The sequence below is a fragment of the Drosophila miranda genome, chromosome XR, assembly GCF_003369915.1.
Source record: "Drosophila miranda strain MSH22 chromosome XR, D.miranda_PacBio2.1, whole genome shotgun sequence".
Classification (NCBI taxonomy): domain Eukaryota; kingdom Metazoa; phylum Arthropoda; class Insecta; order Diptera; family Drosophilidae; genus Drosophila; species Drosophila miranda.
Window position 1 is genome coordinate 28592331 of NC_046674.1, and position 22592 is coordinate 28614922.

The 22592-nt window shown below is 52.9% G+C and overlaps 1 protein-coding gene across 6 annotated transcripts in view; it reads right to left on the reverse strand.

Annotated features, from left to right (window-relative positions):
• Nucleotides 1-22592, reverse strand: part of LOC108152805 (microtubule-associated protein futsch) — a 55872-nt gene that overhangs the window by 4035 nt on the left and 29245 nt on the right. For 3 of the 6 annotated variants that reach the window (XM_033387738.1, XM_033387739.1, XM_033387737.1), the window contains exons 4-7: nucleotides 18242-18414; nucleotides 17947-18169; nucleotides 17720-17878; nucleotides 32-17653 (exon numbers count right to left, since the gene is read on the reverse strand). In XM_033387738.1, the coding sequence (XP_033243629.1) occupies nucleotides 32-17653; nucleotides 17720-17878; nucleotides 17947-18169; nucleotides 18242-18414 (18177 nt within the window). The remainder of the gene's footprint in view (nucleotides 1-31; nucleotides 17654-17719; nucleotides 17879-17946; nucleotides 18170-18241; nucleotides 18415-22592) is intronic. The other 3 variants (XM_033387740.1, XM_033387742.1, XM_033387741.1) reach the window with 3 other exon arrangements.

The following is a 22592-nucleotide window of genomic DNA, read 5'->3' on the forward strand; positions in this document are numbered from 1 at the left end:
CTATGAAATATCACTTCCATCCATCACTTACCCAGCTCTTTGTCTTCCCAGGTCTGTTTTGCCTCCAAAAGGGCGTCGTAAACCTGACGGCTGGGCTCAGTGCCCGAGAAGACATAGTAGCGTGCACGGACGCGCTTAAAGAATTCCACGTGGGCGTAGTATGAGTTGCCGTTGTGGGGGACATAGGTTAGATCCACGTAAACTGGGGCCGGCTTCTTGCTGACCTTGTTCGGCGATTCGCTGCGCTTGCGGAGGTTCTTCTCGTTGTTAAGGCGCGTCTTGGTGGCGACCAGACGACGCTCCTTTTTGGGTGTGGTGCGGATATCGGAGCCGCCCTCGACGGGCAGTGGTGCTGGTGAGGGTAGTCCCAGTGGCTTGCCCCACTCTTCCAGGCGATCCTTGGGATCCTTGGGCAGGGTTCCAGAGCCGCCACTGGTGCTGCTGCTGTTCATTGTGGTCGTGGTTGTGATTGTAGATGTGGTTTCGGCTTCTCCATCTCCCTCCTTCTTTTCCTGTGATGCTTTTTCTGTGGTTGTGGCTGTGGTTTTAGTCTGACTGTCTCCCACTGAGCTGAAGCTGCTCTCGGCGATACGCAATCGCTGGACATCGCTGAGTGGAAACCGCTGGCGTTCGGCGGTGCTAGTGACAATCTGTTCGACCTCGTCGGCCTTTGACGGAGAGTAGGAGTACTTGGCGGTGACGGAAGACATTACCTCGGCGCCGCGCGCCTGCACATGCTCCTCGAGCGCCTTCTGGAAGTCTTTGTCCGCCTGGTCGAGGAATTTGTGTCCTGCCCAGGTCTGGCTGCTGCTCTCCACACTGTCCGACGATTGGCTATCGCCTGGCGCCCCAGAGGCTGCTCCCTGGATGGGTATCGGCTCGGTGCTGCTGGGCTTCACATCGAAGGTGTCTGGCAGCGCACCATAGAACGAGGTGGCCATGGGATCGGCCGTACGCGGCAGAAGAATCGAGCGGGCCGTCGAATGCTCCTCGCTGCCGTATTGCGGCGGAATGTCATCCTGGCTGTCGTCGGCATCCATGTCGGAACGCTTGCTCACGCCAGAGCTCGAGTGCTGCAGTTCGTAGCTTGTGGCACTTCTGGGCGAACCGGGCAGTTCATCATCGTCCTCGCTACCCGGAGTGCTGGGACGGTAGCTGGCGCCCCGGAGCAGGGCCACCTCTTTGGGCAGGATCTGGTCGCGGTCGCTCTTCTCGCTCTCACTGGTGGTGCGGGTGGTGGTTACGACCACCTTCTCGCTGTCCGGCTCTGAGCTGTCCGTAGTCGTCACCGTCTTCTGCTCGGTGACTATCTCCTTGCCGTCCGAGGAGATCACCTTGGTGACCGTGGTGATTGTCGTAGTAATGATCTTTTCCGTGCTGCCGCTCAGCGCCGTGGTGCACTCGATGCCACGCAGCTCGTGCAGATCGGGTAGATCGGCTTCGACATCTCCCTGGTCGGCCTCCAGGGACATCTGCTTTAGATCGTCCTTGCTGACGCGTGGGAACGGCGACGTTGGTTTCGGGGACGACTCGGGCGTCTCAGTGTGCGACTCCCGTCCCAACGGTGTGGGTATGGATTGACTCTCAGAGGTGAGGCCGCCGGGACTCGATTTGCCGCTGATATCCTTGGGAGATAGGGGGCCCGAGGTTGAAGCGATGCTGCTGCCCCCAACAGCTCCTCCTGAAGAGCCCGTCGGCTTTACGCTGGGACTAACGGGTGCCGTCGGCGGCGTCTTGCGGTCAACGGGGTCACTCTGCCCCTCTGCCTGGTCGATCTGCGTCAAAGTGATGGACTCTACCTTGGAGGCAGTCTTCGAGAAGGTGCTAGATTGCTGGGTGCTGGTGGTGCTACTGCTCTGCTGGTCGCTGGATTTCAGTAGAGTAGTTGTCTTGCTAGTGGTTGTCAAATCCTGAGATTTGCTAGAGTGCTGTTGCTCGTGGTGGTCCTCCTCCTGCTCCTCGAGCGTGTCAATCGACTCGACATCCCCGAAGGGCTTGTAGATGCTAGTCATCATGATGGTGGCAATGGACTTGGAGCGTCCCTCCTTCACGCTGGTCCGCTCCTCCTCTTCGTCGCCGTCAATGTCCTCTTCCTCTGGATCGCTGTGGGTCTGGCGACCATCGCTTGTGTGGCTTAGCACTGACTCGCGCCTCGACTCATCCGTGCCGACGAAAAGTGTCCTCTGGGAGGAGGTAGTGCTGCTGGTGGTGGCCTTCCTCAGGCACTCCTCCGCCGTCTTGGAAGCCTCGGCACTGAATGTTTCCTTAGCCGAGACGATCTTCTCCGTGGCCAGAAACTCGGCCACGGTCTCCTTGAGACTTTCATCTCTGGTGCAGCTGCTGCTGATTGCGCTGCTTTCGTGGGTCTCCTCCTTCGTTGCCTTGGACTGGGTCTTCTGGGCGCTGGTTGTCTGGATCTCGCTAACAATGGACTCTGAGGAACACTCTTCGGACTGGATGAGCAGCTCCTCCAGCATCGAAGAGGCTGTGGAGCTTGTCTTCTCCACCAGTTTGATAAGGCTCTCGCTCTCACTGTCCTCCTTGATGCTGGTACTGGTGTCCGCCTTCTCTGTGACCAGGCTGGAGAGAGACTCGCATCGGGAGCCATCTTCTACCTTCAAGCTGCTGCTGAGGGACTCGCTGGACTGGAGGGTGGCAGACTCCTCCTTTAGAAGCCTCTGGCTGGACTTGGACACGGACACCGATTCGCTGGACTTCTCCTCCTTCTTCTCCCTCTTGGTCTCGATTGTCGTCGAGATAATCGACGTTTCCTCGTCTTTGGCGCTTATGTGGCTACTGCTAGAGTGGGGACGCGAGGATTCGGTCTCCTTGGGAGCCTTGACTTCCTTGTCGCTGATGTGACTTGCTACGGATTCGGGACGCGATGCCTCTTTGGTTTCTTCCTTGTCGCTCTGGTGCCTCTCACGCCTAGCCGGAGTTGGAGACTTCTCATCCACTGGTTCGGCTATGCTGCTGAGCTGTGAAGCAGGACGCGACGTCTCCTTCGATGCGACCTGAGACTTATCCTGATCCTGCTGGTGCTGCACCTCTTCCTCCTTCGCATGGCTCTTGTGACTTGCAACGGACTCGGGGCGTGAAGGAATTGATTCCGTGGCTCCCTTTTGGCTGGCTGCAGATTCTGGACGGCTCTGGTCCTTACTGGCTGCTCTATCTGCTCCCTCCCGCAGCTGGGCCTTTTCGGACTGCTCGATTTTGTCTTTCTCTTCAATGGAGATGGGACCGGACTTCTGGTCGGGTGAGGACTTTTCGGATTCTATGTCCACCTTTATCACATTGATCTCCAGGGACTCTTTAGTGGGTGTGGAGGCTGTCTTAGGGCTTTTGTCGGACTCCTCCTCATCGGGATCAGCAGACTTTAACTTCTCCTCCAGCTCCTTCTCATCAAAGTCGGGTATGATGTCAGTAATGTCCTTGTCGGACTTCAACACCTTTGCCACGTCAGCCACGATCTTGAAGACCTCCTCCTCTCGCGGCGACAGCGGACGCACGGGCTGTGGTGGCAGCATCGCAGTCTTTTCGGTTGGTGGTGAGAACCTGTGCTCCTCATCCTCTTCCTTGATGTCGTGAAGGACGGGCTCATCGCGCTCACAGATGGTCACTGTGAACTCGGGCGATCCGACGGTGGTGATGTGCGTCTCTCGTAGCTCAGAGAAGCCACTGAGGTCTAGGCTGCCCTTGGCAGAAGCGTCCTCAACTTCGACGACACCTTCTGTGGTAGTTTTGGTGCCTAGCTCGGTCATTGCCTTCTCTGAGACGTCAGTGACTTTTTTCGAGACCTCCGTGACTTTCTCTGAGACCTCTGTGAGCATTGCCCCAGCAGTCCCGACAGCAGCGTTGATCAAAGAGGTCACAGCACTCACTTCGGTGTCCACCACAGACTGTAGCTCTGTCAGCTGAGGGCTGCTCTCCTTGCTAACCTTGTCAACGGTCTCCACAACTGTGCTCTCAATAGTCTTCACGCTGGTCGCGCTCTTCTGTTCCAACGCCTGCTCCACAAGTTTCTCATCCACTTCCACCTTGGTGTCCTTGAGATCCAACAAATCAATCAGCCGAGCGCTTCCTGGGTAACTTTCTGCTTGGGTGATATGCTTTTCTACTGTTTCAATGGTTTCTTCGAGGGCGTCCAGTAGTGGGGAAGCCTCATCCACAGGGCTTGAGGCCGTGTGCGCTGTAGCAGCGGCATGGGAGAGCTCAGCGGGCTTTGAGATTGCATTAGATCCACTGGAAGTATCCAGCTGGGCCTTCGAGAAATCTCCATCGGCTACATCGACAGGACTAGACAGGGTTGGTAGCTTTCCTTTCACTTCGGTTGTGGTTTGGCTCAACTCAAGACTCAAGTCAGCGATGGATTTTGGGCCCTCTTCGATCGGGGACGAAGCTGTTTCTATAGCCGACTCTGGCCGTGACGCGTCCCTTGAGGCAACGGCGGACGACTTCTCATCCTTAACGCTTCCGGTAGCCGATGCGGGTCGCGATACCTCCTTTGATAGAGCAGACGACTTGTCGTCGTTTTTTGTACTTTCCGGCTTAACGCTTTCGGCTACCGATTCGCGCCGGGAAGCCTCTAGTGACTTGTCGTCTGTTGTACTTTCAGGCTTGGGGCTAGAAATCGTGGCACCATCGACGGCTGAGTCCGGTCGCGATGTTTCCTTAGAGACAGCGGTAGGAGATGCGCTACTCTTTTTACTCTCAGCCTGGGATTCACGACGCGATGCCTCCTTTGATTTGTCATCAGGTACGCTCTCGCGATTCTCAGCATCGTCTTTGACGCTCTCTACAACGGATTCTGGTCGAGACTCCTTAGATGAGGTTAACTTCGCACTTTCCGGCTTACTAGTTTCTGCGGTTGATTCGCGACGTGATAGTTCCCCTGACTTGACCCCATCACTGCCGTCTTCTGCAGGAGATTCTGGCCGCTCCAAGTCCTTACAAAAAGGGGAACTGGGGGCTTCATCAACAGGACTCGATACAGTCTTCTCTATACAAACTTGAGCAAGCTCAGCGGGCTTCGGAGGGGCAGACTGTTGTGTTGGGGAGCTAGTTGCTGCGGGAGGAAAGTCTCCATGAGCAATGTCGACAGGACTAGATGCCGTTTGGACATTTCCCTGCAAATCAATGATCAAGGGCAGCACTGTTTTTTTAGCTTGTTCGAATTGTGCGAGATCCTTTGGTGCCTCCTCAATTGGAGATGATGCAGTTCCAGCAACCGAGTCCGGTCGGGATGTTTCCTTTGAAGGAACTGGAGACGGTTCCTTTGACTTGTCCGCTATCAAGCTTTCTGGTTTCGTAGAGTCTTCTTTCAGACTTCCGGAGGCAGATGGTGGACGCGAGGGCTCCTTAGATTGGATGGGAGACTTATCTTCCTTAACACTCTCTCCTATGACACTTTCTGCAGGAGAATCTGGTCGCGGCGACACATGCTTAACGATAGAAGGAGATCTCGGCGCTTCATCAACAGGAGATGAGACAGTTTCTGCCATGGAAACTGTTGAGTGTTCTGCCGGTTGAGTGAGCGCGTCTGGTCCCGTTGAAGTGGGTGGAACAACATGTGAAAAGTCGCCCTGGGCAACGTCCACGGGGCTAGATTCTGTAGGAAGCTTGCCAGCCGCCTCCCCTTGCAGGCTTAGCGTTAGGTGAGCTTTTTTTATGAGATCGATTTCTGGAAACTCTTTTTGCGCTTCTTCAATTGGCGAAGAGACCGTTTCCCTAGGCGATACGGATGACTTTTTGGCCTTTTCGTGATCATCAGGAATACTTTCTGCAACAGATCCAGGCCTTGGTGAAGCTTCCTTTGAAGAACCTGCAGACTTCTCAACTGCTGATTGCCGTCTAGATGCCTCCTTCGACTCGTCTACTACAGTTTCTACCACTTCAGCGTCAGCTTTGACACTTTCCACAACCGATTCTGGTCGAGAAGCTTCCTTTGAGGCAAGTGGAGACTTCTCGTCCTTGGCGCTTCCTAATTTTACGCTCTCTGCGATAGATTCACGACGGCTTACTGGTTTCTCGGTTTCATCTTTGACGCTCTCTGCTACGGATTCTGGTCGAGAAGCTTCCTTTGAGGCAAATGGAGACTTCTCGTTCTTGGCGCTTCCTAATTTTACGCTCTCTGCAACAGATTCACGACGGCCCTCTGGCTTGTCAGCTTCGTCCCTGACGCTTTTCACAACCGATTCTGGTCGAGAAGCTTCCTTTGAGGCAACTGGAGACTTCTCGTCCTTGCCGCTTCCTTCCTTTAAGCTCTCTGCAACAGATTCGCGACGGCTGTCTGGCTTCTCAGTTTCATCCTTGACGCTTTCCACAACCGATTCTGGTCGAGAAGCTTCCTTTGAGGCAAGTGGAGACTTCTCGTCCTTGCCGCTTCCTTCTTTTACGCTCTCTGCGATAGATTCACGACGGCTTTTTGGCTTCTCAGTTTCATCCTTGACGCTTTCCACAACCGATTCTGGTCGAGAAGCTTCCTTTGAGGCAAGTGGAGACCTCTCGTCCTTGGCGCTTCCTGCTTTTACGCTTTCGGCGATAGATTCACGTCGGCTTTCGGTTTTGTCGGCTTCATCTTTGACGCTCTCTGCCACGGATACTGGTCGAGAAGCTTCCTTTGAGGCAAGTGGAGACTTTTCGTCCTTGGCACTTCCTGCCTTCACACTGTCTGCAACCGACTCACGCCGGCTTTCTGGCTTCTCAGTTTCATCTTTGACACTTTCCACAACCGATTCTGGTCGAGAAGCTTCCTTTGAGGCAAGTGGAGACATCTTGTCCTTGGCGAATCCTTCCTTTAAACTCTCTGCAGCAGATTCACGACGGCTGTCTGGCTTCTCAGTTTCATCCTTGACGCTTTCTACAACCGATTCTGGTCGAGAAAATTCCTTTGAGGTAAGTGGAGACTTCTCGTCCTTGGCACTTCCTGCTTTTACGCTTTCGGCGATAGATTCACGTCGGCTTTCGGTTTTTTCGGCTTCATCTTTGACGCTCTCTGCCACGGATACTGGTCGAGAAGCTTCCTTTGAGGCAAGTGGAGACTTTTCATCCTTGGCACTTCCTGCCTTCACACTGTCTGCAACCGACTCACGCCGGCTTTCTGGCTTCTCAGTTTCATCTTTGACACTTTCCACAACCGATTCTGGTCGAGAAGCTTCCTTTGAGGCAAGTAGAGACTTCTCGTCCTTGGCGATTCCTTCCTTTAAACTCTCTGCAGCAGATTCACGACGGCTGTCTGGCTTCTCAGTTTCATCCTTGACGCTTTCTACAACCGATTCTGGTCGAGAAGCTTCCTTTGAGGCAAGTGGAGACTTCTCGTCCTTGGCACTTCCTGCTTTTACGCTTTCGGCTATAGATTCACGTCGGCTTTCGGTTTTTTCGGCTTCATCTTTGACGCTCTCTGCCACGGATACTGGTCGAGAAGCTTCCGTTGAGGCAAGTGGAGACTTTTCGTCCTTGGCACTTCCTGTTTTCACACTGTCTGCAACCGACTCACGCCGGCTTTCTGGCTGCTCACTTTCAGCTTTGACGCTTTCCACAACCGATTCTGGTCGAGAAGGTTCCTTTGAGGCAAGTGGAGACTTCTCATCCTTGGCGCTTCCTTCCTTTAAGCTCTCTGCAACAGATTCACAACGGCTGTCTGGCTTCTCAGTTTCATCCTTGACTCTTTCTACAACCGATTCTGGTCGAGAAGCTTCCTTGGAGGCAGCTGGAGACTTTTCGTCCTTGGCACTTTCTGCCTTCACGCCCTCTGCAACTGACTCACGACGGCTTTCTGCTTTTGCAGCTTCATCTTTAGCGCTCTCCACAACAGATTCTGGTTGAGAAGACTCCTTTGAGGCAAGTGGAGACTTCCCGTCCTTGGCGCTTCCTACTTTTTCGCTCTCTGCGACAGATTCACGACGGCTTTCTTTTTTCTCGGTTTCATCTTTGACGCTCTCTGCTACGGATTCTGGTCGAGAAGCTTCCTTGGAGGCAAGCGGAGACTTTGCGTCCCTTGTACTTCCTGCTTTTTCGCTTTCCGCAACCGACTCTGGACGACTACCTGGCTTTTCAATTTCATCTTTGACGCTCTCTGCCACGGATTCTGGTCGAGAAGCTTCCTTTGAGGCAAGTGGAGACTTCTCGTCCTTGGCATTTCCTGCTTTTACGCTTTCGGCTATAGATTCACGTCGGCTTTCGGTTTTTTCGGCTTCATCTTTGACGCTTTCTGCTACGGATTCTGGTCGGGAGGCTTCCTTTGAGGCAAGTGGAGACTTTTCGTCCTTGACACTTCCTGCTTTAACACTGTCTGCAACCGACTCACGCCGGCTTTCCGGCTTCTCAGTTACATCTTTGACGCTCTCTGCCACGGATACTGGTCGAGAAGCTTCCTTTGAGGCAAGTGCAGACTTTTCGTCCTTAAAACTTCCTTCTTTTACGCTCTCTGCGATAGATTCACGACGACTTTCTGGTTTCTCGGTTTCATCTTTGACGCTCTCTGCTACGGACTCTGGTCGAGAAGCTTCCTTGGAGGCAAGTGGAGACTTTTCGTCCTTGACACTTCCTGCTTTAACACTGTCTGCAACCGACTCACGCCGGCTTTCCGGCTTCTCAGTAACATCTTTGACGCTCTCTGCCACGGATACTGGTCGAGAAGCTTCCTTTGAGGCAAGTGCAGACTTTTCGTCCTTAAAACTTCCTTCTTTTACGCTCTCTGCGATAGATTCACGACGACTTTCTGGTTTCTCGGATTCATCTTTGACGCTCTCTGCTACGGATTCTGGTCGAGAAGCTTCTATTGAGGCAGGTGGAGACTTCTCGTCCTTGGTGCTTCCTAGTTTCACGCTCTCTGCAACTGATTCACGACGGCTCTCTGGCTTGTCAGCTTCGTCCTTGACCGATTCTGGCCGAGAAGCTTCCTTTGAGGAAAGTGGAGACTTCTCGTCCTTTGCGCTTGCTGCCTTTAAGCTCTCTGCGACAGATTCACGCCGGCTTTCTGTTTTCTTCGCTTCATCTTTGACGCTCTTTGCTACGGATTCAGGTCGAGAAGTTTCCTTTGAGGCAAGTGGAGACTTCTCGTCCTTGGCGCTTCCTGCTTTTACGCTTTCGGCGATAGATTCACGACGGCTTTCGGTTTTCTCCGCTTCATCTTTGACGCTCTCTGCCACGGATACTGGTCTAGAAGCTTCCTTCGAGGCAAGTGGGGACTTCTCGTCGGTGGCACTTCCTGCTTTAACACTGTCTGCAACCGACTCACGCCGGCTTTCTGGCTTCTCAGTTACATCTTTGACGCTCTCTGCTACGGATTCTGGCCGAGAAGCTTCCTTTGAGGCATTTGGAGACTTCTCGTCTTTGGTCCTTCCTAGTTTCACACTCTCTGCAACTGATTCACGACGGCTCTCTAGCTTGTTAGCTTCGTCCTTGACCGATTCTGGTCGAGAAGCTTCCTTTGAGGAAAGTGGAGACTTCCCGTCCTTGGCGCTTCCTACTTTTTCGCTCTCTGCGACAGATTCGCGTCGGCTTTCGGTTTTTTCGGCTTCATCTTTGACGCTTTCTGCTACGGATTCTGGTCGGGAGGCTTCCTTTGAGGCAAGTGGAGACTTTTCGTCCTTGACACTTCCTGCTTTAACACTGTCTGCAACCGACTCACGCCGGCTTTCCGGCTTCTCAGTTACATCTTTGACGCTCTCTGCCACGGATACTGGTCGAGAAGCTTCCTTTGAGGCAAGTGCAGACTTTTCGTCCTTAAAACTTCCTTCTTTTACGCTCTCTGCGATAGATTCACGACGACTTTCTGGTTTCTCGGTTTCATCTTTGACGCTCTCTGCTACGGATTCTGGTCGAGAAGCTTCCTTGGAGGCAAGCGGAGACTTTGCGTCCCTTGTACTTCCTGCTTTTTCGCTTTCCGCAACCGACTCTGGACGACTACCTGGCTTTTCAATTTCATCTTTGACGCTCTCTGCCACGGATTCTGGTCGAGAAGCTTCCTTTGAGGCAAGTGGAGACTTCTCGTCCTTGGCGCTTCCTACTTTTACGCTCTCTGCGATAGATTCACGACGGCTTACTGGTTTCTCGGTTTCATCTTTGACGCTCTCTGCCACAGATTCTGGTCGAGAAGCTTCCTTGGAGGCAAGTGGAGATTTTTTGTCCTTGGCGCTTTCTGCCTTCACGCTCTCTACAACCGACTCACGCCGGCTTTCTGGCCTCTCGGCTTCATCTTTGACGCTCTCTGCCACAGATTCTGGTCGAGAAGCTTCCTTTGAGGCAAGTGGAGACTTCTCGTCCTTGGCACTTCCTGCCTTTACACTGTCTGCAACAGATTCACGACGGCTTTCTGGTTTCTCGGTTTCATCTTTGACGCTCTCTGCCACAGATTCTGGTCGAGAAGGTTCCTTTGAAGCAAGTGGAGACTTTTCGTCACTTGCGCTTCCTGCTTTTACGCTTTCCGCAACCGACTCGCGACGGCTTCCTGCCTTCTCCGTTTCATCTTTGACGCTCTCTGCCACAGATTCTGGTCGAGAAGCTTCCTTGGAGGCAAGTGGAGCCACTTCGTCCTTGGCACTTCCTACTTTTGCGCTCTCTGCGATAGATTCACGACGGATTTCTGGTTTCTCGGTTTCATCTTTGACGCTCTCTGCCACGGATTCTGGTCGAGAAGCTTCCTTTGAGGCAAGTGGAGATTTTTTGTCCTTGGCGCTTTCTGCCTTAACGCTCTCTGCAACCGACTCACGCCGGCTTTCTGGCCTCTCGGCTTCATCTTTGACGCTTTCCACGACCGATTCTGGTCGAGAAGCTTCCTTTGAGGCAAGTGGAGACTTCTCGTCCTTGGCACTTCCTGCCTTTACACTGTCTGCAACAGATTCACGACGGCTTTCTGGTTTCTCGGTTTCATCTTTGACGCTCTCTGCCACAGATTCTGGTCGAGAAGCTTCCTTTGAAGCAAGTGGAGACTTTTCGTCACTTGCGCTTCCTGCTTTTACGCTTTCCGCAACCGACTCTCGACGGCTTCCTGCCTTCTCCGTTTCATCTTTGACGCTCTCTGCCACAGATTCTGGTCGAGAAGCTTCCTTGGAGGCAAGTGGAGATTTTTTGTCCTTGGCGCTTTCTGCCTTAACGCTCTCTGCAACCGACTCACGCCGGCTTTCTGGCCTCTCGGCTTCATCTTTGACGCTTTCCACGACCGATTCTGGTCGAGAAGCTTCCTTTGAGGCAAGTGGAGACTTCTCGTCCTTGGCACTTCCTGCCTTTACACTGTCTGCAACAGATTCACGACGGCTTTCTGGTTTCTCGGTTTCATCGTTGACGCTCTCTGCCACGGATTCTGGTCGAGAAGCTTCCTTTGAGGCAAGTGGAGATTTTTTGTCCTTGGCGCTTTCTGCCTTAACGCTCTCTGCAACCGACTCACGCCGGCTTTCTGGCCTCTCGGCTTCATCTTTGACGCTTTCCACGACCGATTCTGGTCGAGAAGCTTCCTTTGAGGCAAGTGGAGACTTCTCGTCCTTGGCACTTCCTGCCTTTACACTGTCTGCAACAGATTCACGACGGCTTTCTGGTTTCTCGGTTTCATCGTTGACGCTCTCTGCCACGGATTCTGGTCGAGAAGCTTCCTTGGGGGCAAGTGGATATTTTTCGTCCTTGGCGCTTGCTGCCTTCACGCTCTCTGCAACCGACTCACGCCGACTTTCTGGCTTCTCGGCTTCATCTTTGACGCTTTCCACGACCGATTCTGGTCGAGAAGCTTCCTTTGAGGCAAGTGGAGACTTCTCGTCCTTGGCACTTCCTGCCTTTACACTGTCTGCAACAGATTCACGACGGCTTTCTGGTTTCTCGGTTTCATCGTTGACGCTCTCTGCCACGGATTCTGGTCGAGAAGCTTCCTTTGAGGCAAGTGGAGATATTTTGTCCTTGGCGCTTTCTGCCTTAACGCTCTCTGCAACCGACTCACGCCGGCTTTCTGGCCTCTCGGCTTCATCTTTGACGCTTTCCACGACCGATTCTGGTCGAGAAGCTTCCTTTGAGGCAAGTGGAGACTTCTCGTCCTTGGCACTTCCTGCCTTTACACTGTCTGGAACAGATTCACGACGGCTTTCTGGTTTCTCGGTTTCATCGTTGACGCTCTCTGCCACGGATTCTGGTCGAGAAGCTTCCTTGGGGGCAAGTGGATATTTTTCGTCCTTGGCGCTTGCTGCCTTCACGCTCTCTGCAACCGACTCACGCCGACTTTCTGGCTTCTCGGCTTCATCTTTGACGCTTTCCACGACCGATTCTGGTCGAGAAGCTTCCTTTGAGGCAAGTGGAGATTTCTCGTCATTTCCACTTCCTGCTTTTACGCTTTCCGCAACTGACTCTCGACGGCTTCCTGGCTTCTCGGTTTCATCTTTGACGCTTTCCACGACCGACTGTGGACGAGAAGCTTCCTTTGAGGCAAGTGGAGACTTTTCGTCCTTTTCGCTTCCTGCCTTTACACTGTCTGCAACAGATTCACGACGGTTTTCTGGTTTCTCGATTTCATCTGTGACGCTCTCTGCAACGGATTCTGGTCGAGAAGCTTCCTTGGAGGAAAGTGGAGATGTTTCGTCCTTGGCGCCTGCTGCCTTCACGCTCTCTGCAACCGACTCACGCCTGCTTTCTGGCTTCTTGATTTCATCTTTGACGCTCTCTGCTATGGATTCTGGTCGAGAAGCTTCCTTTGAGGCAAGTGGAGACTTCTCGTCATTTCCACTTCCTGCTTTTACGCTTTCCGCAACTGACTCTCGACGGCTTCCTGGCTTCTCAGTTTCATCTTTGACGCTCTCTGCCACGGATTCTGGCCGAGAAGCTTCCTTGGAGGCAAGTGGAGATTTTTCGTCCTTGGCGCTTGCTGCCTTCACGCTCTCTGCAACCGACTGACGCCTGCTTTCTGGCTTCTCAGTTTCATCTTTGACGCTCTCTGCTACGGATTCTGGTCGAGAAGCTTCCTTTGAGGCAAGTTGAGACTTTTCGTCCTTTTCACTTCCTGCCTTCACACTGTCTGCAACAGATTCACGACGGCTTTCTGGTTTCTCGATTTCATCTTTGACGCTCTCTGCCACGGATTCTGGTCGAGAAGCTTCCATGGAGGCAAGTGGAGATTTTTCGTCCTTGGCGTTTTCTGCCTTCACGCTCTCTGCAACCGACTCACGTCGGCTTCCTGGCTTCTCGGTTTCATCTTTGACGCTTTCCACGACCGACTCTGGACGAGAAGCTTCCTTTGAGGCAAGTGGAGACTTTTCGTCCTTTTCACTTCCTGCCTTTACACTGTATGCAACAGATTCACGACGGCTTTCTGGCTTCTTGATTTCATCTTTGACGCTCTCTGCTACGGATTCTGGTCGAGAAGCTTCCTTTGAGGCAAGTGGAGATTTTTCGTCCTTAGCGCTTTCTGCCTTCACGCTCTCTGCAACCGACTCACGCCGGCTTTCTGGCTTCTCGGCTTCATCTTTCACGCTTTCCACGACCGACTCTGGACGAGAAGCTTCCTTTGAGGCAAGTGGAGACTTTTTGTCCTTTTCACTTCCTGCCTTCACACCGTCTTCAACAGATTCACGCCCGCTTTCTGTCTTCTTGATTTCATCTTTGACGCTTTCTGCTACGGATTCTGGTCGAGAAGCTTCCTTTGAGGCAAGTGGAGATTTTTCGTCCTTGGCGCTTTCTGCCTTCACGCTCTCTGCAACCGACTCACGCCGGCTTTCTGGCTTCTTGATTTCATCTTTGATGCTCTCTGCTACGGATTCTGGTCGAGAAGCTTCCTTTGATGCAAGTGGAGACTTTTCGTCCTTGGCGCTTTCTGCAACCGACTCACGCCGGCTTTCTGTCTTCTCGGCTTCATCTTTGACGCTTTTCACGACCGATTCTGGTCGAGAAGTTTCCTTTGAGGCAGGTGGAGACTTTTCGTCCCCTGCGCTTCCTGCTTTCACGCTTTCCGCAACCGATTCTCGACGGCTTCCTGGCTTTTCAGTTTCATCTTTGACGCTCTCTGCCACAGATTCTGGTCGAGAAGCTTCCTTGCTTCCTGCCTTTAAGCTTTCTGCGATCGATTCACGATGGCTTGCGAGATTTTCGGCTTCGTCTTTGATACTTGCTGCCGCAGAAACTGGCCGGGAGGCTTCCTTAGATGTAATTGAAGACTTCATATCCGTTACGCTCCCCCTGCGAGATGGTTCTTGTTCCTGTTTTGAAGCATCAGCTTCCCCCGGTTCTTTTTTGGAAAGACGTGGTTCTTCTTGCTGCTTCTCGAGCTTTACTTCCACTTCAACCGCTTCTTCAATGGTGGCAGGACTCTCCATGGAGATAGTGTCCTCGCGGTCCTTGGCCTTTGGCGATGGTGCGGTTGCAGGTCCAGTCATATGAGCAGGGAGCTCGTCTTCGGAAGTAATGTCACTGGTTTCCTTTTCTTCTGGGGTGCTCGCTGACTTCTTAGCCTCTTTCTCAGTGATGATCGTTGTCTCTAAATTCGTTTCGTGCTCTTGGCTCTCTAGGGCTGTGACCACCACTGTATCTACTTTCTCCTCCACCTCCTTATGGGTAATTTCCTCCGCTTGTTTCTCCACGACGGCTGCTGTTGGGGTTGTGGGCTTGACTGCTTCTTGGGGAGCCCCTACATCTTTGTTAGCTTCCTGTAAATCTTCAACCTCGACTTCAGACTCCTTGGTTTCTTTTTCGTCGTCGGTTTCCTTTTCTTCCTTGGCGGACTCCTCCTTGTGCGAAATGCTTTTGGCGCCTATATCCTGGCTGTCCTTCTCGTACAGGCCCAGATCGGCCTCCTCATGGACGGGCAGGTCGGCAACCTCATCGGGTGTCTTGATTACATCCCTCATTAGGTTCTGTTGCGCTTCAAAGGTCATCTTCATGGGCAGAACTCGTTCTCCCGATTCGGGAAGCTCGGCAGCCTGGACTATGTTTTTCGCATCCTTGGGCGCCACCGCGGCGGCGATTGCAGCGGTCGAGGCAGCTGTGCCTGGAGCTGTATCGGGCAATATTACTCTGGCCACAACGATTGCTTCCACTTCTTTGGTTTCCTCTTTAACGTACTTCTCCTCGATGACCAGGTCCTCCTTTATCTGGTCCAGCGGAATGCGCTCGTCCTCGGGTAGAGTAGGGGCTGTGGTTGCACCTGACTCGATGGTGGCGGAGAACTTCTCCTCTGGAAGACTTTCCTGCAGGTTAATTGGCAGGGCTTCGGGCGCCTCCAAGGGTTCGTCCTTGGTGTCCGAAGTCTTTTTGCTGATTTTTTCCTCGGGTGTTGGCGAGGATAGCTCCTCCTCGGGCTTCGCCAGTTGCTCCTCGGTACGCGACTTGACAATGTCCTTGGCCGAGGCGATAATCTCCTGCAGCTCGGCCTTGATCTCCCCCTCTGTGGTCAGATCCTCGTGTCTGCCTGATACGACTGCGGCGGCACCACTGCCTTCCAGCCGGGCCTTGCGTTCGGCGGCTTCCACCTTCGCAATGGCGGCCTCGATCTCCTCCTCCGCGCTCTTCTTGCGCTTCTTCTCGGACTCTTGGGAGTCGCGCTGATGTTTCTGGATCTCCTCCTCCTTTGTAATGCTGCTCTCTTGCTCGATGATCGAGTCCTCAGTGTACTGCTCCACCTCTTCCTTCTCGATGATCAGGTACTCCTCCTCCTCTTCGGCCTCAGTAGTGCTGTCCTGCTTGGCCATTTCCCGCAGCTCGGCCTTGATTAGCTGCTGGCGCTTCATCTCGTCCCGGCTGAAAACCGCCTCGATCTCGCGCACCACCTCCTGCTCCTCCTTAAGGTCATCCAGCTCGCGCTGCTTCTCTGCATCGAGCTCCTGGGAGGCGGACAGCTCTTGCAGCTTCTTGGCAGCTGTCGCATCGTCGGCCGATGGCGTCGATACGAGACTCGAATCCGTGGTGCCACCTTTGTCAAGACGCGCCTTTTTCAGGTCCGCTGCTTTCGGCTTGGCCTGCTTGATGGGACTGCCTGGTGCAGGTGCCCGCTTCGAGGGAGACACCCCACGGGGTCGCCTCGAGATTGGCTTCCGTTGAGCCGAAGCTTGCGCCGTCGCCTTGGAATCTGCTTGACTCTGCTGCGTCTTCCTCTCAGTGGTAGCGGTGGCTGTGGCAGTGGTGGTGCTGCTGCTGGTGGCTCGCCGCGTGGTGGCACTGATGGTTGTCTGACGTCCGGCGGCCGCCGCTGCTGCCTGCTGTTTGGACTCCAGCACCTTGCGATTATTGGCCTCCTTGGCGCTCTTGGCCGGGGTGCTACTGGGGCTAGACTTAGTGGCCGGGCGGGCCATCGCCTTGTACTTGCCATCACGCGAGGCGTTCGCACGGTACGCGGGCGTGGCCGTGGGTGAACTCTTCTTCTCCTCGCGCTTCACCAGCTTCCGGTCCATGGACTTGGGTGGCTTCGTGTCGATCCTGGAGCGCACCACGGGCTTTACTTCGGCGCGTGGTTTGTCCGGTTTGCCCTTAGCTGCCTTTCCTGTTGCTTGCTTGCTGGTAGATGTGGCATCTGCAGGACTTGCCGTTACCCCCTCCACGGCCACGGCATCGACGGCATCCTTGGACGGTGCTGCTGCTGGCGTCTCCACTTTCTTTTCCTCATCCTTGTTGTCCAGCTCGGGCTTCTCCTGCTCCCCGGTCTCCTGTTCGGGCTCCGCATCGGCCTCGGCATCGGCTGGCTCGGACTCTGCAGGCGCTGCCTCATCTCCAGTGTCTGCTCCTGGTTCCACCTCCGGCTCCACATCCGTGTCCATGGAGTCTGCCTTGGTGCGGACTATCGAGGCAGCAGCAGTGGCAGAAGCAGCCGCCGCTGCAGCTGCAGCTGCAGCTGCTGCCTTGGCAGCCTCCTCCTTGGCCTTGTTGTCCTGCTGCTGGTGCTGCGGCTGGTGGTGCTGGACGGCAACGGCGGCACTGGCGACTGGTCCAAACTTGGAAATAGGCTTATAGCTGGCGCTGGGTGGCGCTGGCGTAGCCTCGATGGCAGACTTGAGGCTCTTGCGAGTGCTGGCGACTGTCTGTATGGCCGGAGCAATGGACTTGGCCGTGCACGTGGAGTGCTTCATGAACTCGAGATGCTTGAGCTTCTCGAGGCCTTCTTGGATCTTGAAGTCGGGCGTACTGCCGGGGAACAGGATGCGAGTGATGGTGTCGTCCGGGTTGGCGGGCTGCCACACGAGCAGGGCGCAAATGGAGACGAGATTTTGAAGCGGGAAGTTAAAGTCCTTGGAATCGCGGGCGGCGAACAATCGCTGATCGCCGGCATTCCACTTCTGCATGAACTCCTTCACCTCCTTGGAGTCACGGGCCGGACTGATCACGTACATGTCCAGTGTGCCGTGGCCCACCTTGTGATACAGGTTGATCGGCTCCTGGTTGCGGTAGCAGCTCTGCGGCTTCAGATCTAGCGACTTCAGGTCACTCACGATGCCATGGCCCCGCTCGAACAGGTCGATCAGCAACGGATTGCGATCCTTGTCACCATCGGGACTAGGCAGTCCCTTGCGGTCAGGTACATTGCCGAAGAAGTGGCCGATCTGGGGGTAGACGTGCGAGTCCCGTTTGCGGGAGACCACTGCCCCAAGGCCCTGCACATTGCTGTTGTTCAGGCGCGTCATAAGCACAGCGTCCAGTCGGTCCAGGTGGCGGGCAAAATCCCAAAAGCATGCCTTACGATTGAAGCCGCCATCCACTGTAATGATAGGGCAAGAAAAAGCTCAGCTTGGGGCGCATTATCATGAAGGGTTTTAATACTCACCCAGCATATTAAAGCCGTTGATCCCAAAGAGAGCCGCATCGCCCTGACCGCCGGGGAACACATAGAGCGTTGGATGCGTAAAGCGAATGTTTCCCACCACATCTGATGTCTCGAGCAGCTCCCGCAGAGACGTGGGCATCACCATGGGCGCTAGGTAATCTGCGGGAGGTGAATTTGGGAATCAGAATCGGGGAGGGTCCAACCCATAAATCACAGGCGGAACTCACCCAAGAACCCATTGATGCACTCACTGCTGGTGTCCAGCACATCCACGGGATTGATGCGGATTTTACATTGACGCGCGAATGATTTCTCCGGCAGCGTGTGCCACAGGCCCGCATCCGCGCAATGGATGTTCATGGTGATGGTGTCCGCGTAGGCGCGAATCACCCTTTGTACGTCGTGCTCCTGAAACGCCTCCGCAAAGTCGGCCACCGAGAAGGTTCCATCCTGTAATAGTAACCATAAAGCGTTAGCCTGAGTGGTAAACCACTCCAGTAATCATCCAGTAAAAACACCCACCTGCAGTATCCAGGAACCATTGCCGCTGAAAGTGTAGCCGGCGTGGATGATGTGCCGATGGCGGGTAAAGCTGCTGAGCAGATTGCGCATGCACTGGATCAGCGTATTGTACTGCGGATGGATGAGCACCTCTGTCACCAGATTCTCGCTGGCATACTGTATAAGACGTTCACCTGTGGATCGGAATTGGGGTTTAATGGGAGGCATCATTTACTTTTAAAGGGAGAATATAGCTACCCCAAAGCCCCCTTTTGCGTGACCTCGTTACGTAGCCCCTCGCACCCTCAGACTTTAATGAATCTATAGGCAAAGGGGCTTTGACAGACGCTTGAGGGGCTACGGGCACGGACTTGGACTCGAGCACGCACACAAAATCAAGTGGATTTCAATTGTGGGGCGATGTTCGGAGTCCGTGACGATGCTGGGAAATTATTTAATAAATCTTTAATTTAAATGCTTTAATTAAGTGGTCGGTCGCTGGTTTGTCGCCGATTCAGGTGCGACCTTGCTGGCGACCTTGGCATCTACTCTCTACACCCCCAATCCCTCTGTGACCCTCCACCCCGTCCTCTATGATGATGATGATGCCGCATATGATGACGTTGGCTCTTTTACCCTGAGTCCGGACCCCCCAAAATGGTTTTATGGGGCATGGTATGCGTACCATACGTAAATAATTTACGCATTTTCCGCACTAAATAGTCGTTGACAAAGAGCCAACAGGCAGAGAGGCAGAGAGACCGAGAAACAGAGACGGGGTGGGTGTAGAGGCAGGGTCAGCGTGAGGCAAGCTTTCGCCCATGCAACGCCCACGTGTATGTGGAAGTGTGTGGCCGTGGCAGCGAGCGGTCAAATGTGCTCACGTACGCGTAAAAAAATACAAGAAGAGCATTAACGGGGGTGCACATCCTATGGCTTCTACCAACCCACAACCCATCACCCACCCCCTCTTCCGCTTTTTCTCTTCCATCTCTCTCTCTTTCTCTATCTCCATGGCTGGCTCTCTGTGTGTGTGTGTGTCTGTGTGTGTGTATCCCTTGTGCTTTTTATAAATGATAATCTTTCCAGAGCCCGACCTGCGTGTGCGCTGGCTTATATATTTATCGCATGGAACCATGTAGCAGCACACGGAATGTTTGTGTGCATGACACCCCGTTCCTTGACACCGCCACTAGCACTGGCACTGCCACAGGTCCCACCCACAGGCCAGGACCTGTGCGTATACGCAATTCCCATGAATTTAGGTTGCCCTCTGCCATACCCTACTGCCACTCTGTGTGTCTGTCTGGTCTGTCACTTGCACACTCGCATAATCGTAAGAATGTATAGTTTATAACTAGGCTGTGGGACACCCAAAGGACATGCCCTGAAGAAGGTGGCATGGCCTGGCATTAGCATCTTGTTGGCCTTTCCCATTGTCCCCATCGATATTCCTGAAGAACCCAGCAAATGGAATGCCAATCGTGCTGCAGATTGCAATAAACTTCAATCTAAAACTGAATGCCAGTCTGGGGGGAAATTCGTGGGCCCTTTTTCCCAGGACAAGAGGGGAATAAGTCAGAGAGAGAGAGAGAGAGAGACTTCCATCGATATTAAAAGCTATTGGAGCTAGATTTAAACGACAATCGAAACTGAAATTGGACTTTAGATTGAGATGAAAGAAGGGCCAGGTGACACGCTCAAAGCAGACTCCTCAATTCAGTGACTGGACTTTAAGACCACTTGAAGAGTCGAAATCCAAAAGTTAGTGCCACACCCGCCACACAATGAAAAGATTCATCAGAGTGCTTAAAGAAAAGCCCCCACAGTGCCCCAGGGTGGGGCCACAGCCCGGGACTTAGTGCGGCACTTGACAAGGCATAACGGGAGGGACGACGGAAGGGAAAGCTGCATTCTCTGCTGCAGGACAAGCGCCTTTGGGAGCAGTAGATGATCCTTCCCCCACACCTTACCAAAGTGGCAGCATGGCGCCAGATTAACCGTTAATAGCTGCGCTTCGCTACGGCCAGAGATGCCCCAACTTTTGAAACAAAAAAAGAGAAACGCAAAAAAACGAGAAACGAGAAAAAACTCAAAACAATTTCCATAACAGGCGGCAGGCGGAAACTTTTTGTGTTTTTTATGATTTTATATGTTTTTGTTTTTGTTTTTTTATTTGACTCCAAAGTAATTACAGTTACGGGCCAGCCTTTCTTCCCTCTCCGGCTCCCACTCTTCCACCTTCTGCACCTCCTTTACTTTCTGCCACCCCAAGGGCCAGGGAAAAGTTTCCTGTCAAGCCAACGCGCACGTGTAAAAAAAAGTTTCAAAATGACCTTTTGCACGCTAAAAACCTCCAGAACCTCCAGAACCTCGGCACCCGCTCTCCTACTTTCATACTTTCCCGTTGCCCCAAAACTGACTGCGAAAGGCTGAAAAATTGCTCAAAATTAAATAAAAAGGCAGCCGCATGAATGCGAATTTCGAGCTGTCGAAACCAGGAGAACAGATGAGTGGCAGATCTCTCAACCATGGCATAAGTTTGAGAAAAGGAAGGAGGATGCACAATAAGGGGAAGAGCAGGAGAGAATAGAGGAAACAATATTTGAAATTCGCATTAGATAATTGAGTTCTAGAGAGTTCGAAAAAGAGAGGTGAAGAAACCAGGGCCGGCTTTAGGGCGAGGCGTGAGTGGCCGGCAGGGGTTCGTATGTTTAATGTTTAATGATCTTGGGGGGTATTTCTGTTTTACCTAGTGTAGATACAATACAGATACTCGTAGATACAATAACCATGAATAATGGGAGTTTAAGTGCATCCACACGCTGTCAATGGGTGATGGGCCATCCGCTCCAGGCTCCAATGGCCATTGGCCACTAACCCCTAGAAAATATGATGATTTTTTAATTAGCGGTTACAGCCGCTGTTCAGGACAGGTCGCTCGGCACGTGGCTGGAATTTATTATTGACCCGGTGCCGATGAGCCGTGGGGCCATCATTAATCAGTCGGGAAGCCGCCTGGCAACACATATTATGCCGGAATTATCTCTGGTCTTGTCTCTGGTCTCTGGTTACGTAAATGTGGGGACTGGCGGACTGACGTGGATGGATAGATGGATGGTAGGATGGCTGCACTGGATCGGGTTGGTAGTTGGGTTCTCCTGTTGAACACGACCGATAACATGTTGTAAACGTCTAGCGGTATGTTATCATCCATTCTCCACTCTATCCTCCTACTGCTCTGCCGCACTGCACTGCCGCGCTGGTTGCCTGCTCTCTTCCGCTTCCTTGCATAATTAAAAGGATGCCCTCGCAAAGACTCTCCCACTCTCCCGCAAATGACATACGTCAGCTGTTCTGTTATTTTGTGTCCTGTCCATGTGGCTTGATATTAATTGATGCCCTGTCACCATGCGACCATCATCATCATCATCATCATCAATATCATCAACCAACAATGCAATGGAAGGAATGGAGGACGAAGAACTATGGGAGGGATGGTAGGTCGGTTTGAGGAACACTTGTAATATCCATTGCTGCTTCTTGTTCCTCTTATTCTTCTTGTCAGGCACATCATCATAGTTTTATTTGCTTATTGCTGGGCCCTAAGCAGTAAAGTAGTTCCTCCTTCTCCTTCTCGTATCACTTCTTTCATATGCAAATCATGTCCATCCATCTATTCTGTCTGTCTGGCTGTGTGTGTGCGTCTCTCCCTCTCTCTCTCTCTCTGTGTCCTATTCTCTCCCCGTCCATCCCTTTTTTCTCTTCCCTTTTCTCTGTCAGTTAGTCGCTCTGTCAGTTTCCTATTTGCCTAACTTTTCAGTCAGTGGAGATGGAAATGGATGTGGAAATGGAGGCGTGTGTTCTCCTACTCATCTCTTCTGTTACTTCTACCTCTACCTCTCCCTCTTCCTGCTCGCTCTCTCCCTTTCTGACTTGAATTATGCATGAGACACGCACACAGACACAAACACCCACACACACATATCCATTGTCAATACGGCCTTGTAGGCGTATTCCTCAATCTCCCTCACTCGCTTTCTCCTACTTTCTCCTCCAAGGCACGGCATGGACCCTGTCTATCTATCAATTTTGCATACGTCTTATCTCAAAAATTTCTATGGGTTTTCAGGTTATGTTGGGTCGTGATACGACTCTTTGGCATCTGCCTTCCATTGTGCCTACATCCCCTACATCCTTTTCAATGCTTATGTGGATTTCAGCTTAGGGGCGAGCAATAAGAATGTGTCCAAATCCCTGATGATCCGTCGGCAGAGTGGAGAAGTGGAACACACTTGGCACGGCAAATTGGGGAAAGATGAGTAATGTGTGGAAGTGTAGGGAGAACAGCAAAAACGAGGGGGAACGTTGT